At 37.5% G+C, this 18,104-nt stretch overlaps 1 protein-coding gene across 1 annotated transcript in view; it reads left to right on the top strand.

The window, feature by feature from the left end:
* The window catches only part of CCSER1 (coiled-coil serine rich protein 1), a 554,984-nt gene extending 548,416 nt beyond the window's left edge, over positions 1 to 6,568 (top strand). Inside the window, exon 9 of the mRNA XM_045284207.1 lies at positions 5,993 to 6,568. Within this exon, the coding sequence (XP_045140142.1) occupies positions 5,993 to 6,052 (60 nt within the window). The 3' untranslated portion in view covers positions 6,053 to 6,568. The remainder of the gene's footprint in view (positions 1 to 5,992) is intronic.
* Positions 6,569 to 18,104: the final 11,536 nt, after the last annotated feature.

Here is an 18,104-nt window from a genome sequence, read left to right as displayed (position 1 = left end):
TGAGATATGGACAAAAGAGCAGTCCAAAAATATAAAACTTCACTCGGTAATAAATAATAATATATTATAACAATTTTGAAGTCATTTCTCTATTTTATAAAATTAACAAGTAATTTTAATGCATTTGGTATCTATAATTTTCTGAATAAGAAATAAAATATAATAAGGAAAATCAAAATTGAAGAAAAAAATCCTATGTTCTTTTTGAATGGGAAATAGCAATATGAACTCATAATTCATTAATTATATATGCACATATGCAGTATGTATGTAGTATAATTGTATGTGTGTATCTAAAAATAGTGCACATACCTTTTATACAAAGTAACTATAGCAACCCCTAACTATTGACTGTTAACTATTGACGAAGAGCAGCCCTGGTGGTATAGTAGATGGCGTGTTGATCTCAGGGTCACTGTTTCCAAATCATTGGTCACTGGACTGGAGAAAGGAGAGGCTTTGTGCTCGTATAAAGATTGACAACTGTGGAGTTCCATAGCAGGATCTTCTCTTGTCCTATAAGATCGCTATGAGTCAGAATTGACTTTTGGCAGTGACTTTTATTTTATTTAAGTGTAGATGATAAATATGTATAAGTGATAGTACCAAACTTTCTATTCTTATGTAGGCTTGAAAATTTTCCCAGTGAAAGAGAACATTTTTCTAATTAAAAAAAATGTGAATGGAAAAATATTTAAATTATATCACATTAATATATAATTCATGGCTTGTATTAAGTCTTGGGTATGTTGATTCAGGATCAAAATATAATTGCAAGACATTGGAGGAAATTTGAAGAAGGATTGCTATTAGGTAAAATGAAAAAAATATCATGCTAAATTTTAACTGACACAGGAACCCCTGCAACAGTATTTTGCTAATCATCATGTTTGCGTCATTTAACATTTTATCCTTTGGTTATTTCCAGGCCCAGCCTTAATAAATTCTCTTCCTGGGACCATGGTGTGAGGCAAACAGGGAGGGAGGGAGGGAGAGAAGAGGGTTCCTGCAGGCGTCTAAGGTGTGCTGGCTAGGTGACTTTTGAAAGTCATTTCAGAATAAGTAATAAACAGAAAAGAAAAAAAAAACACACCGTAGAGTCTATCCTATGTCATTGGCAAAAGCCTCTCCTTATGCCAAGCACCTAGTTCTTTTAAGCTACTTCACAGCAAAAATGTGTAACATATGTATTAATTGCCACAGATATTCTTAATGCACAATAATCCAAGAGTGGTCAATCATACCAAAAAACATTCTATCTTTCTAATTATTTTTGTCACTACCATGTAATCACGGCCCACCTTATATTCCCATTACTTGAGCAACACTCCTTCCCAATGTCTTTTCTGTGTTCTACTAAATATAAATTATGGAAGTATTGGGGTTTTGTCCTTTCTACGTGACAAGCACTAGAATATCATAAGCTGTTTGGGAACATAAATGTTAATGTACAATTCAGTGACATTTGTGACGCAGAATATATTCAACTCAATGGCAAAGGGTTATGTTCTTGTTTTGCTGTGTGATAATACATTGCCCTTTATTGTACTAATTCTGAAAACTAAAAAGGACTTCCAGACTAGAATTTTATTAAGAACTCAAACCCAGACCACACTGCCACCGAGTGTATTTCAATTCAGAGCCACCCTATAGGAAAGGGTAGAACTGACCCTGTCAGAGACTATAAGTCTTTACAGGGATAGAAAGCTTCCTCTTTTCCCTGAGGAAAAGCTGGTAGTTTTGAACTGCTCACCCAAGCAATTAACCTTTATGCTACTAAGGCTTCTTATATGAGCATTCTGCCAAAAAGTGAAAGAGCTCACGGCCATATGTGTTGGTGGGGTGGACTTCCTTACCTGTGGTTAAGTCTAACACTTACCTGCCACAGCCACCACAGCCCTTATTAACGACCATAAAATATAATGGAATCTAGAATTTCGGATTGATAAAATAGTAACAGATATTTTTTTCTGTCTGCTCACATTCTTTCAACTCACATTTGTGAAACAGGAACTGAACAGTATGAATTCTTTATTATTTTTTAACTCTTTGTTATTGGCATTATATTTTATGGTCGTTAATAAGGGCCATGGGGGCCCCGGCAGGTAAGTGCTCATATGAGAAACCCACAGGGTCAATTCTACCTTGTCCTCCTCACATTTACTTTAGTCTGGGCCTTTTGTGGGTTTGAGAAACGTGTGTATTGGATTTATTTGATTGTTGTCAAAATGTAAATAGCACCACATTTGCCAGTCCAACATCTTTCTCATAAACAATTCAGTGAGGTCAGTTGCAGCACTTATGCCATGCTCCCTTTCACCACCGTCCTTTGCCCAATTTTCGACTCCCCATGACCCAAAACAATCTGTTGGTGGAACTGACCATGGAGGCTTTTAAATGGTTCCATGTTCACTGTGTATCTACCGCCGAGCGTTCCGTATACTGTAGACGTGTGGTTTTTATCAGCAGGTATTCTAGTCTCTAATTTATGCATTGCTTTTTGTTTTCCTTTTAAGTTATTTCAGACACTGAAATTGAGCAGATACATTTCTTCATAGAGCTTTAATGACAGTGAGAGAAGAAAATAAAAGGAAGATCAAGGAGTGAAACAAGATTATTTCACACAGTGATAAACGTCATCAAGGAAATGACAAAAAGATGACAAGAGAGAACCCAAACAAAGAAAAGCCAGATGGTATCACCTGGCTCGGTTTTACCTAGTGGGGTCATGCATAGTCTCACTCCAGCTCTGCTCCCCATCCTGATGGGGCCAGCTGGTCACACACACACCCCCTACCACTGCCTGGGAACTCGCCTGGGAGCAGCTTATATTCAGCTCCATCCATCAAACCCCTTCTCCCCAGGTCCTCCTATCTCCCATTAGCCATGGTGGATACCACTTTCTCTGCCCATTGTTGGGTGCCAAAGCCCTTGAATGGTACTGAGGAGATTGAGAGGTGACAACAAGGCACCCTATTCAGTAACAGAGGGTATGCATGGATTGGTGGTGATGAGTCAGACTGGGTAAACAGTAACACCAACCCTAGTGGTACCACTGCCTAGATGGTCCCTCCCCCTATACTATTGGCCCCGCCTGTTGCCATCACTGCCATGGAACAAGGACACTGTCAGCAACCTGGTCTGAAACCCTCCTCCCACACCACCTTTCAGACTCTACTGAAGAAGAAAGATTGGTGCCTGGAAGGAAGTTCCCGGGAAGTACTTTTCTGAGTCTGTTTCATTTGAGTGCGTCCTCAGATGATGAGTCAGCTGTTTACTAAGCTGAGCAATCATCTTGACAGGTGAGAAGTCACAGTACCATAAATAGTCACCTCCCCGTACTGCTAGGAGCAACAGGACTTCATCACATTGGTTTAACCCCTCAATAGGTTCCATACTTTCTAATCTGTATAGCATAAACAAAAATATGCGACACACAAATCCAAAATGTTTATTGTATCTTGTATTTCTCAATTAAAACATACTCACATTAAATAACTCACAAAAATATATAGTATAATATCTATATCAGGGACCAAAGTCATTCTTTCTTCTTTATGTAATTTTAGGTTTTGTGATTTCCATACTTGGAGCTTTTATTCTACCTCTACTGTTCTATAATTGTTATTTCTTGTCTCAATTATTTACTTGTTTTACAATTTATTTTTAATGATGCTACCCGAAATACTCCTCAAACATTTTCTCCACTATGTCATATTTCCTATTGAGTATCTAGTTTCAGTCCCATTTCCTTTGTAATATACCTAAAATCTGAACTTAAGTATATCCAGCCTTCAACAGAACTACCGCAGTCATAAGAACCATCAATCAATTGACATATACTTCTAAACTATTGGCTTATAATTCATCTTTTATGATATTCATCTCTGTTTCTCAAGCTAGATTGTACAGTCCTTGTGGTTAAAGACCATAGTTTATACTTTTTATATTCTCTATTTTCTTTATTTTTCTATACTTTTTAAACACATAGAAAATATAACAAAGGTTTGGGGAAGGGGGTTACTGAGAGGTGAGGGTGCGGGGCAAGAGGGAAATGAAGACAAGAAGCCATTGAAAGAAAAGTATGTTTTGGAAAACACGTATGCAAGACATTGTGCAATTAGGTTTGACATGATTGGGCTATGGAAAGATATGACAAATGAATTGGGTCCAATCTACAGCAAATTAATGAAACACAAATAAATAACTAAAATAAAGGCATCGATCCAGGAATGGCTTTTGAGCTCACAGAAAATGCTCGCTTCAGCTTAAGAATAATCTGTTCTTATACATGGCCCTGCTCAATACTCTCCTTCATAAAATGATCACTGAAGAGAAGGCTGCACAGCAAAGTGTGGTACAGAAAGAAGATGATGCCCTGCTATCAATCAGAATAATGTCTGGGGGTCTTAAAGACTTATATTCAAATGAGCAGGAGTCAATTAAGTCCACAAAGAAGAAGCACACACCAAGTCATGTGATCCAAAAATGACAAGTACAAAACTCAATCAGAGTAAGGAGAATAGCATTAGATCCAAAATGACGAACGCCCAATTTGTAGAGGGCTATGGGAAAATGGTGAGAGCCCAAACCCATCTGCCGAGTGAGACTGAGCCCTGGCAGATCTGCTGAGAGCCTTCCTATCAGGCATTGACGATTGTAATCTCAGTTATGCTGGATAGAACTCAACGCTTGGCCAGTTGGTCACCAGTAAATGCGATCTGAATTTGTTCTGCGTATAATCGTCTCTTACTGGTTCCATGACAGAAATTTCTTCCCTGACTTCTTGAATGTTGTTGGGTTTTGTTTTCCTTCTTATGCATTATTAGTATTTTTGTCTGTATACAATTGTTTCTACCCTTATCACCTTAGCACACTTTTGTTTTCTATTGTTGGTTCTCCCAGAAGTGAGGCGCAGGAGGAGTGGACACATAAAGATAATTATGGATACAGGGGATATAGGGAATACAGGTGTGTGGGGGTGGGGATAGTGAGGGTAAGGGGATTTGGGGAGTAATTAATGAAGATGGGAGTGGGGAGGGAGCACCAGAAAGGATTGTGATGGCATAAATTATCTTGGTTGTGATTTAATCATGGGGGAGGGGGAGCTCTCTAAAATTGATGTTGGGGTAATTGCACAATTCTCTGTGATATAATTAAATGATTGAACTATTGAATTATATGATATGTAAATTACTTGCCCATAAAGTGGTTGAAAAAAATAATTGCACAAAATATAATTTCTCTGATTAAAGGGTAAAATATTTTTAAGTATGTTGATCTATCACTGCACTCAATTTTCCAAACCAAAACCAAACTCACTAACATGGGGTCAGTGTTGACTGATAGCAACCCTATAGGGCAGGGCAGAATTCATTGATCCTCAGGGTTTCTGAGACTGTAACTCTATGGTAGCAAAGAGCCTCAACTTTCTCTGGCAGAGAGGCTGGTGGTTTTGAAATGCTGACCCTGTTCGCATCCCAGCTTGTTACTACTCCATCGCCAGCGCTTGCCTTAAAGCTTAGAGATTAAGAAGTACTAAAATTAATTAATGAAGATTGACAAAATTCTGTTGGAGCTGTTTTGGGGACCATGAATGGTAACTGTGGTTTACAAAAATATTAGGAGAGCCACTTAAGATATTAAGCATTTACTTGTCTTGTAGAATGCATAACGTAAAAAACAATTTTGTGAAAATGTTGCAATGTGGCCTTATTTAACAAAACCAGGATATAGAATTTGTCATCACATTTCCATTCTTCTTTTTGTAGTAAATATCACATCACATCACATTTGGAAGTCTGTAAAGCTTATTAACATAAATATTTCCATTAGCAAATATTAATATGTTTTGACATAAAGATCATGATCAGAATAGTTGTTTGTTGATCTGTGTTTTTGATATGTATTCTAAATGTTCTCATTGATTTCATTTCATTTTATTAATTTCATGGCATTCATTCATTTCTTTTTTTTTCTTCTTTTTTTTAAGGCCCTGTGGAATCGTACACGCACTGAAGGTTTATTTAAGCCAGTAACTCTTTCAACCTAGGCTAATCATTATTTGAGCAATGAGAACTGCATATATGGAGTTTAAGTAATTTAATAGCATACTTTTATCAATCCATGTTGCCTTTCTCCTAAAATATGTCATACAAAAATATTTTCATCTCAAATATAGCACAATTAATTTTTGATTTGTACACTATTGAATAAACTAAAGATAAATTAAGATTCTGCTTTCATATCACTACCTTATGTTTATTGTATTTGTAAAAGAGAAATATGCTTTTATTTAAAAATCATATCTATGTGTAGTATTCCACTTGGCAGCACATTTTTTGTTAAACTTTCTCATTTGTATAATTTGTCTCCCTGTAATTTTATTTTAATGTGACCACATATTATCTGCTCATCAGTGTGCTTTGAAAACAATGCTCCTAGTTTCTCCATTAAACTGAAGCAATTAGAACTGAAGGACTAAACTATGTGTAACTAATTTTTTCTTCCATTGATGCCCAGAGATGCAAGCAGTATGTCTTCAGATGGAATAAATAATGAGTTCTGTTGTAACTACAGGAAATAAAAAAATTATTAGTATCCCTAAACTAGTGAAGAAAGCTTATTGACCTCCAGGAGAAACATGTTTGAACATATCATAAAAAATATGCATCTATCCCCTGGACTTGGCATTGCTCTCCATTTCTCTGTGTCCCTTTTTATTTCTTTTCTATAACAATTAATGTTCATTATCAACTAGCCTGGGGACAGTCTTCAATTTTTTTTTCTTTTTGGAAGGATAAGTTAAATATGTAAGTACAAAGTATGCTTCAATATGATCAGCCACAGAAGAGCATTACAGCAAAAGAAAGGAAAGGAGGATTCACTGAATTTTATATATTTTGCTAATAGGCAATGAAATATATCATGGGACTCGTTTTAGCATTCTGAAATGTGCTTAATATCTCTTAATTTATTCAGCAATATGTGAAATTTAATAGTAATAATTAAATGTTGACTTTATGATACTAAAAATAAAACTACAAAGTATTTTTATTTCCATAATGCTTTTTGTGTTTTTATTGATTTTTGCCCCGAAAAGATTCCTTTTTATGAGGTATAGTAAAAACATTCCATTTTCTATTTTTAAGTTTTGTATAGTTTATTTTTATTCTATTTGTATGTCTTTTTAATTTCTTTATTTTATGGCTAAACTTATAAATGTATATAATGTAAAATCATTACTCCTTTTAAACAGCATAACCCTAGTAAAAATTTCTTCACAATGTGGCTAGTCAATATTAAATGAACTAAACTCTCCAATCCAAGGAACAGAGGGATAGAATGAATAGAACAAAAACATTTCAAAAACACCAAACAAACTATGAACCATCCTCTTGCTATCTTCAAGAAAGAAACTTTTGACACAATTACATAAAAAATATAAACAGAGCAGGTCAATCCAAAGTTACCAAAAGGAAAGAAATATCAAAAAGCACATTGTAATTGGCTGCTTTCCTGTCAGTCAAGACTCATAATAACTAGTGTGTGAGACTAAGTCTCTCCATCCTCCTTCCTAAGGAGCATTCTGGCTGTATTTCCTCCAAGATAGATTCGTTTATTCTCCTGACAGTCCATGGTCCTTTCCACAATTTTTTCCATTAAAAAATAGTTGTATTGCACATATTTCAAAAGCGATACAATTCCATATTTCAGTCATATTAAAAAGAATTGTACAATCTATTGTAGACCACTTTCTTCACTCTTATACTTGTTGTTATCTCACACCTCTCCCCAAGAACATTAATCCAATTACTGTCTCTGTTGATTGATCCTGGATTTCAGATATAATATTTTCAAACAACAAAAAAAGCTAAGAACAACAAAATGTAAAATAGAGAAAAGCCTCAGCTGGAAGGAAAGCAGAAAATATTTTTTAAAACATAAACAATTTAAAATGGATTAAAAGGGAGATCAAATGATAAAGTGTTCAATTGTAACCTAGCTACATCTTCAATCATCTACTTTCTAATGGATTCTATATGATAGAAAAGTTGTTCACATGGTCACAAGGGATTTACTGAAGGCTTAGCTTAATCCAAATGCCCCCCCTCATTTTATTAAAAAACTGAAACAACTTTAAAATCAGTCAAAAGGGAGATCAAATGAAAAGATATTATATTTTATCCTAATATTTGGTGGCATAATGGTTATGCCTTGGACTGCAATCTGAAAACACCAGCCAATCTAAGGGAGAAAGGCAAGGACTTTTCTTCCTGTTTGCATTTACAATCTTAGAAACTCAAAGGGGACAGTTCGACCCTGTCCTATAGAGTTGTTATGAGTCAGCAATGACATAATGCAGTGAGATCAGCCTTAATCTACTTTACAAGGCTCTCTGTCCAATAACAAGGCTAATCAGATCCCTTAGCTAATCAGAGGGGAATTGCTGGAGGCTTAACCCTGAAATTGGATTTGGGATTCCACTATGATCCATAGCCTTCTGTAAAACAGGTGTTCACAAGTTAAGCTCTGATACCATTCCCTCCTTCATATTTGGATTTTATTATTTGCAATCCTTGGATCACACAGGCTGGTGTGCATCTTCCATTCATTGTGCTTCTCAAGGCAAGAGATCTAAACCAAAGTCCATTGTCAACCAGTCCTATGTCCTTGGGATAACAGTTATCTGCTTCTTCTCACACTTGGGAGCCTTAAGTCCCAAGTACTATTAGGTGAGGATGAGGTAAACTCAGTCCACTTCATTGAGTTTCCACATCAAGTCCTGCTACTGTGGTTTATGAAGCATGCTGGGTGCCTTGAAAGAACAGTACGTATATGGAAGAGGAGAATATGCCTGGTACTATGTTCCTAATTGGACTCTTGATTTAGGTTCTATCAAGATATTAGTGACCCAGGCCATGTGCTACAGATGACTGGGGCTCTTCGACATTTTGAAGAGGTCGTGGAAGCATATTTGCCATGTTGAAATATGTCCTTTGCTTTCTTAGCTGCAATGCTATGAGCATTGGCTATGATTTCAAGCGCAATGAAATCATGGACAATTCCAATCTTTTCTCTATTATGATGTTGTCTATTGGTCTAATTGTAAGGATTTTTGTTTTCATTATACTGAGTTGTAATTCATACTGAAGGTGGCAGTCCTTGACCTTCACTGGCAAGTGCTTCATGTCCTCCTCACTTTCAGCAAGCAAGGTTGAGTCATCTGCATATCTCAGGTAATAAGCCTGCCTCTCATCCAGATATCATGTTCTTCTTCAGATAGTCCCTCTCTCAGATTATTGCTCAGCATACAGATAGAATAAGTATGTTGAAAGGGTGCAACCCAGATGCACACTTTCCCTGATTTTCAACCACGCAGTATGCCTTTGTTCAATCCAAACTACTACTTTGTGGATGTACAGGTTCCATGGGAGCACAATGAAGTATTTTGCAGTTGCAGTTTTTTCCAGTGTTAGCCATCCTGCTATGATCCACACAGTCAAATGTCTTTGTAGTTAAAGAAAGTAAAACTGTTTTTCTCAACTTTGAGGCAAGGCTCATGTGACATCAGCAACCATATCCCTACTGCCACATCAACTTCTGATCAAGATTGAATTTCAGGCATCTCCCAATTGATGTATTGCTGCAACCGGAGATGAATTATCTTCAGCAAAATGTATCTCACATGTATTATGAATAACATTTTAAAGCAATTTTTGCTTTCTTTGGGGCACAAATATTTATCTCTTCCAGTCAATTGGCCTGATAGCTGCCTTACAAATTTCTTGACATCAATGAAAGAGTCTCAGAAGTGGTGCCTTTTGGCACTACATTTGACCATGTTTCCCTGCTGCTGTTCGTAAGTGCTTCCTAAGCTTGTGAAACACTGAGCCTTATTTTGCCCAGATGTCTTCTTGGCTGCTTGACATTTTTGCATCAGTATTAATGGTTTTTGATCATATGCTACCTCTTGAATGTTTGAATGTGAACTTTTTTTTTCTGGTACAGACTCAGTATTTCTTTTATGGCCTTTGGATTCTTCCTGCATTATTCAATATTTTCCCACAAAATTCTTCACTATAGGTTTATATTTTGTCTTCAGTTCTTTTAGCTTTAGTTATGCTGAGCTTGATCTTACTTTTTGGTTCTTTAACTTCAGGTATTTGCGAATTTAATTATGAATGATTGCTTTTTCTTCTTGAGCTCTCCTTTGATTATTATATTTGCTTTAGCCACTCATTCAAGTTGATATTCTCTTTCTTTCCTATCTTTAAAACTACCCTTTGTTTTTGGTATAGGCAATTCCCTTCAGAGCAGCCCATAGCTCATTGATCACCTCTCCTTGGTGTTCACTCTGTCAGAACTGTGCTTGAGATGCTCTCAAGACTTCAAGTGGGATCTTCTCAAGATCATATTTGGTTCTCGTGAAATTGTTTCATTTTTCTTCAGCTTCATGCTGAATTTAGAAAGTACCAATTGATGGTCTGTTCCATAGTGGATCTCTGACCTCCCTTGGCAGCTAATATTCAACTTCTCCGTCTTCTCTTCCCACTGATTTAGTCCATTTAATTTACGTGTATTACAGATGCAGAAGTACATGTATATAGTAGACTTTTGTGCTACTGCAAAAAGGTACTTACAATAAAGAAATTGTTGGGTTTGCAAAATTCAGTCATGCAATCTCTAGCTTAGTTTGTATCACCAAGGCCATGTGTTCCAGCTACTGATTCTTCTGTTTTGTTTTCAACTTTTTCATTACGATTACCACTAATGATCAATACACTTTGATTACAGGTTTGATCAATTTCAGACTGAAGAAGTTTGTAGAATTATTCCATTTCTTCTTCACTAGTGTTTGTGCTTGATGTTTAAATTTGAGTAGCAGTTTTATTAACTGGACTTTCTTAGAGGGTATTTAGATATTATTATCCTATCGCCGATAATGTTGTGCTTAAAGATAGATCTTGAAATTGGATGATGAAAGTGACGCCATTCTTTTTGAATTTGTCCTTCCCAGCAAAGTAAGCCATATGATTGTCTGCTTCAAAATGGCTAGCACCAATCCTTTCAGTTGACTAATGCCTAGGATAGTTATATTTATGTGTTCCATTTCATTTTTGACAACTTTCAATTTTCCTAGATTCATACAGTGTGAATTCCAAATTCCAATTCATAATGGATGTTTACATTTGTTTCTGATTTTGAGTCATGTTCGTCACCAAATATAGGTCCCAAACTTGTGCTCTGTCCCTATCATTAAAGTCAACTCTTCTTTGAGGAGGCAGCTCTTCGCCGGTCTTATGCAACATGCAGGGCCATCTTCTGTCACGCTTCAGTGCTATTCATAAGGTTTGAAGCGGCTGATGTCTCAGAAGTGGTGCCTTTTGGCACTACATTTGACCAACAAATTTCCCTGCTGCTGTTCGGAAGGTTCTTAGAGAGTCTGATGCTGCTGCGCTTCTGACACTCCCCTTGCGTCACAGCTCTCTTTCTCCTGGATCTAGAAGCCTCAGTGTGTGGGGATCTCCATGCCCAGTGGGGGAATTTTCTGCTCCAACTTTCTTTTTTGATGGTAGCGCAATTTCCCCTTCTACTGGTGAAATGGCGCATGTTATAACCAACAGGACAATATACTTTGACCAATCTCTACATTATAAGTCAGCGCTTTTACCATCATAATTAACTTTGTTAACAAGGATTCACAACAAAATCATAATCCTATCCCTTCTATTTCCCAGACCCAGCAGGAAAAATCATTGTGGGCGTTACAAACCCTATGGCTAGAAGAGTCATATCAATTAATTCACTGAACCATATGCTTGTCTTTACTTACTAATATTTACTGAACAGTTTTGCATTTTTCAACACATAAAATATTCTGCTACAAAGTATGGTTTACACCTGTACCTCTTTCAAACCCAGAGCACCTTCCTATACAATCAAATTTTCTTTCACATTTTACAGTTTCCAACAGGTATGATGTATATCCAGGAAGCATGGGTTTTATTAGTGCTTGATTAATAATCTGTAGTGAACAATTTAACATGCATTTCACCACATCTTTGTCTCTTTTTGCATCAAGACTTTGAAGCATTATTTCATCAGCTCCCTAAACTTTAGTACCATTTCCCCCCAGCTGTTTACATAAAAGGAAACCAAGTTATATATCCCTCCTCCAAAAATAATCCTGACATTTCCAGACTTAATTGAAATATACCTTTTCTAAATCACTCAGTAGTTTAAGCTGGTTATCATTTACTGTATAGCAGAAGCTCTTTAAAAGCTAGACATATTTTAAGTATGCTAATCCTCACTAAGCCCTATGAGATATGATAGATAGATGTTAAGAAAAAGTTTTGTAAACATGATTATGTGTGTATGTGTGTATGTGTGTGTGTATACAACCTTACACGTGGTTACAATGCCATAATGTACTGTACTGCATTTAAGACCACGCTGTCTTAATATATAGCTTGGGCTTTAAAGCCAAGGCTTCAAAGCTGTGCATTTGTGTGGATATCTTGATGAGAACTTACCCTCCTACCACAGATACTCAGAATCAGAATCAGTATTTTAACAATATCCTCAGGCTATTCATATGTATATATAATCTGTAAGATCTATAAGATCCAAGCGGGAGGCGGACCAGTACCATGTTCTTTTATAGCACTATGGAGCCAGCTCTGGCTCATCATGACGGTTATGTCCAAGAGAATGAAACACTGCCTCATCTTGCACCGGCCTTCCCAGTGTTAGGGTTGAGCCTACTGTTGCAGGCGCTGGTGGCTCACAGCTACCTGAGATGGTTTCCAAGGTTTTGTAACTATGTATAGCAGCTGACAGCAGTTTCTCCCCATGGACCAGCTGGTGGGATTGAACCCCTGTCTTTGTTGTTCACAGTCCTCCACTCACCGAATAGATCTTAGCAGATCTGGAGGAATGTGCCAATCTGTGGTATGCCATTTTCCCCAAAACAGATTTTGAAAACCACTGAAAGCCTAATGGAATCATTTTTGTCTTTGATTTTCAGAATTATACTTATGAATAATAATTATATTCAGGTGATATGTATATGAACAAATGCAAGGTACTACAGTTCTTTTAGGTAGAGAGAATAATAACTCTATAGGTTGTTTACTTTGTGCCAGCCAATGTCACTTGTGTTTTTGCATGTATTTATTTATTTAAATAGTCTATTATTATTTTCATTTTACATAGAAGGGAATTAAAATCCTTGAAAATGAGGTAAACTTCCCTCAGCAACACCCATGCAATGGCAGAGGTGGACCATTAATGTCAGCAGTCTGGTTCTACAAACCCGACAGCTACGTTCTAGGGTTTCCCACATAGAGCAGAAGGAACTCTACTCGTGTCAGTCAGAGGAGTTGTGTGTGTCCTCCGTGTCACATAAACCCAAACCAAACTCACTGCTGACTCATAGGGATGTTAACAAGTGCCCAACGGCATGCCACTTCCCTGTCAACTTTAATCCAAAGGCACTCAGCCCCAGCTTCCTAGCTCCACAAACCCAGCTCTCCGAATCAAGTTCCCAGAGGCAGCCCCCTCCACCAGCCAGCCTCACGCCTCAAAGCACTGTTACTTGTTCTGTGGGCTGGGAAGTCCACCTCTTTATTTCACACTGTGCCTCCCGCTGCCGCCCCTCAAAGGTCAAAGCTATCTCCCTGGATCAAGAAATTCATGGCCCAGGGATCTCAAAGCCCTGGCTCTTGCTGGTATTGAAAACCCACCACCTGCTTCTGAGATGACTCACTCTATAGCTAGCAGGATGGCAGTCACTTACAGCTGAGTCATATTATCCAATCACGATCTTCCCCCTTTCTTACCCAGGGACACCGGGGAAAGTCATTGAGTGGGAGAAAGTAACCAAGGCTATGGCTAGAAGAGACATATTAAATAATTCTCAGCATCGTGATAGGTGATCTTAGGTTGCAAAAGCAACACTCATCAAATTTGTGTGGCTTATAAAAGCATCACATATTTTGTCCTTGCCTATGCTAAGCAACTCTGAGACTCAGACTAATGATACAGTCACCGTCTTCAGATTTCTACAACCTACGGCAAGCATCAAGTGTGAGAGATAGCATTTTGTTGTTGGATGCCATGAAGTCCATTTAGAGTCATGGTCACTCTCATGTAATAAAGTAAAACTATGCGATAGCATTTTCTAGGTGCTAACCTTTATGGAAGTAGATAGTCAAGTCTTCCTCTAGACAAACCCACTAAGTGGGTTTGAAGGACCAACTTTTCAGTTGGCAGCTGAGTGCTTAACCATTGGGCCACTGTAGGCCTTAAGTGTCTATCCCCAAGTGAAATACAATAGTGCTCACATCATTGTCATTAGTCGAAATGAAGCAAACACATGGACATAATTAACTCCAAGAGCTCAGACTGGAGCAATCCAATCATGAGCTCAGAAATGCACGTGCCAAAAATAGGCTGCATCGCGACGTTCTCTCCTTCTCCTGGTCTCTGACGCTCCTGGGGCAGCAGGTGACACTACAGACATGGCAGGCCCAACTCATCCCGGAAATGTCACAGAAACGGCATCAAGAAACCCCTGTCACAACGATATGATTCTCTTAAGGGGGTGGACCCCAAGTTCTTGAGGAACATGTGCTTTGCCAAGAAGGACAAGGGCCCGAAGAAAATGCAGGCCAACAATGCCAAGGCGGCAGCTGCTCGGCACGGAGGCTAAAAGGTTCTTGTGAAACCCACGAAAGTCAAGGCTAAGATCCCAATGGTTTCCACCACAAGCTCTGCTGACTGGCCTTTATGGCCCACCCACGCTTGGCAAGCAGACTCGGGCACATATTTATTGCCAAGGGTCTGAGGCTCTGCTGGCCCAAGGCCAAGGCACAAAGCAAGGCTGACGCTTCAGCTCCAGCTCCCCAAAGTGCCCAGGCTCCCACAAAGCAGAGTTTTCTGTGTGAGTAAGAGAAGGGGCAGTGTGAGCCCGGGCTGCCTTTTGCACAGCGTTGGCGTCTTCCTGGGCTGTTCGTCCAAATACACCCACACAGCGCTGTCGCCAGTCTGCTTCTTCTGGAGGGGGAAAAGCCAAAGTTAATTGGCAAACAGAACCAATACTTTTGCATCTTTTTTTCCTCCAAGGGAATCTGCTTTGATTGGGGATGTATTCATGGTTATTTGATGCATTGTTATAATAATTGTATTCCTTCACAGTTCTTCAGACAGAACTAATTTCAAAAATGTTAAATAGGTAACATCCTTAAAATTTCATATGTATTTAAGAGTGCCTCCATTGATTGGGGAAACCTACTACTTTCTCCATATTTTCTTTGTTGGTTTAATAGAGTTTCCAACATTTCTGGATTTTTGTTTGTTTTTTTAAATATTTCCACTTATAATCTGTAAATTATCTTCTAAGTTGTCTAGAATGTGTTGATGTTACTAATGGTTTACTTCAGCATAAATGAGCTACATTTCAAGTAAATTGTTATGCCCCCATGTATAATATCAAACTTTTGGGGTCTACTTGATGATATACTTTCTAAGGATCATTATAGTACTTAGAATAATTCATAGTGTCAATGTTATTGCAACAACATTTTAAAATCATTTACCTCCTTATAGCCTTCACATTAAGTGCACTTTCTTCTATAAGCACTCTAGAGATTTTAAGAAACAAGTATAATATCTTAAAATTTTTAAATGACCTTTTTCTTCCCAAACAGTAAGCTTTGCTTGATTTAGAAATAATTTGCATTAAACAAAACAAATTGCTATCTATAATGTTTTTTTCTTCTCTCAATTTGACGTTAAAACTTTCCCCTGATATCTCATAAATTGTGTATCATATTTTCAAACTTTTATTATGTAAAATTAATCACCTTCTTCAGTGTAGTGAAATGACTTTCAACGACTCTTCCATTCAGTCTTTGTAACTCCCACCCAGTCACTGTGTGGAATTACACAGACGAGATGTCGAAGATTTTGGCTTGTGGATCGGTCAGTTTCATCCTGCCTGTTGGGTATAAACGTGACCTACCCCAAAAGCAGACACAGAATCCAGGGACTATCAAAAAAAAAAAAAAAAAAGCCACCAGCACAGAGCTTGGAAATCCATGTCTAACATGACAGAAGCATAAGAGGCAGCAGAGACCACAGCACCGAGACAATTAGACAGAGCCAAGGAACCATACCAAGAACATAAGACAGAACCAGTAAATCTGAGTACCGTCAGGCAGTAGGTGGACTTACTAATCAAACATGTAATCTCTGCTGATTTAGCATAGTTAAGTTGCAAAATGTTGACTTAGCATAGTTCTAGTCATCTGATTCAGTAAACTAATATAGATGTCATTTTTGTTTTCTGTGGAGGCTTTAGTTGAGCTATCGTCCTGGAAGGCATCTTTATAGGCTTTCACAGGTGTGCATGTAATTAAAAATAGCAAAGTTTGAAGGCTATATGGCCTGGTTATCTTGGGTAAGGAGATGACTGCTTTAGCTCACGCCAGGGTACCCTTGAAGGATGGTGATTGCGGCGTAGATCCCCCATGTAATTGAAAGTGAGCTCACATGCTACTCTGCTGTTCTTTTCTGCCCTCCACTCTGAGGCAGCCATAGGATACCTTTCCAAATTTTGCAAATATGTTTAGCGTTGTTGAGATCTTTCATTAGCGATTTTCATTTGATCCATTTTTGTATCTACTATGTACCTTGAATAGGCATGTTTGTAAATAGAATTAAAGAGAGGATTGGGTCAGAAAGTTCCATTTAACAAAAAACCCCTCAAATTCATTACCCTTGAGTCAATTCCAACTCATAGAAACCCCATCGGGCAGGGTAGAACTTGCCGGTGGGTTTTTGCGACTGCTAACTCTAAGGGAGTAGAAACCCTGATCTTTCTCCCATGGAGGCTCTACAGGTTACAAAGTGCTGACCTAACGGTTTGTAGCCCAATGTATAACCCCCTACATCATCAGGGATTATAAGATTTACTACATAAATAATAAATTTCATTTCAGTGTAAGTACTTAAGTGTGATTCTTTATTGGTATCATGACTCAGTATGGAAAACCTCATGTCAAAAGTGTCAATGGACCAATATCTCATCTGTATTTATCTGCTTACTTAGCAAAGTACAGCAGTGACTCTATGCCTGAGCATGTAGCTTTTGGTCTACCACGCTTACCTAAGAAGAGCTACCAAAACTTGTATTTGTAAAATGGGCTTCAGAGATGAATAAGGTGCCAAGGAACCCCAAAGAGAAGAGAAATCTTTGAGCTTAAAAAAAATACCAAGATGTTCTAAAGGACATCATCCCTCTCATCAATAGAGATGGTTTTAAAAAGTAAGGCAGTGCGGGGGGGGGGGGACCCAAAATTTTAGCTACCTTCTTAAAATAAAATGTTGCAGGATACATAAAAAGTTCTGAAAGTATAGATATTCTATGTATATTTTCAGAAAATGCAAGATATTCTAAAGGAAGTTCTCAGGATTTTATTAGAAGTTCAACATGATAAAACAACTTTTCAAAATATTCTGAAATACTAATAAGGTGTTATTCATTTATTTTATTAACTCGTTTGGCATATCTTACAAAGAGCAATGGAATGTAATATCTAGCTTTCAAATGACAGTAGGTGAATATGGATAACTGTAATTTATTCTGCATTCTTCTTCAATTTTTAAGTGTGATTTCATTATTCCAAGTATAAAATTAGATTTTCCAAAACAGATATATTGAGATCATTATTATGGATGAATTCTAATATTTAAACTAACTTTTAAGTCATATTTTAATAAGTCTCTAAAAAGAGCTTTTAAGAATGCTAACCTTACATACAAATACACCACCACTACCTTTATCTTGTTGGTTCACTTTACTATTATGAACCAAGAGCAAATGCTAATTTTTTTTTTCTCTTGAAACACCAAAAAATTTTGGTTAAAAAATATTTGGTTAAGCTGGCACTGCAACTCCATTGCAAAGATAGCCCTGGCAAAGGAGCCTTTCCAGATGATTAAAGACAGTTTATTTTTGTTGATTAAGTATAAAAGCATTTGTTGGCAAAGCAGATGCATGACAGAAAAAGATTAAGGAAAACTCTAAGAAAGAT

The sequence above is a fragment of the Echinops telfairi genome, unplaced genomic scaffold (genome assembly GCF_000313985.2).
Source record: "Echinops telfairi isolate 266 unplaced genomic scaffold, ASM31398v2 ScPeMD7_7468;HRSCAF=8506_0, whole genome shotgun sequence".
Classification (NCBI taxonomy): Eukaryota; Metazoa; Chordata; class Mammalia; order Afrosoricida; family Tenrecidae; genus Echinops; species Echinops telfairi.
Note: the sequence above shows the minus strand (reverse complement) of the source record. Positions and strands in the feature narration are given on the sequence as shown.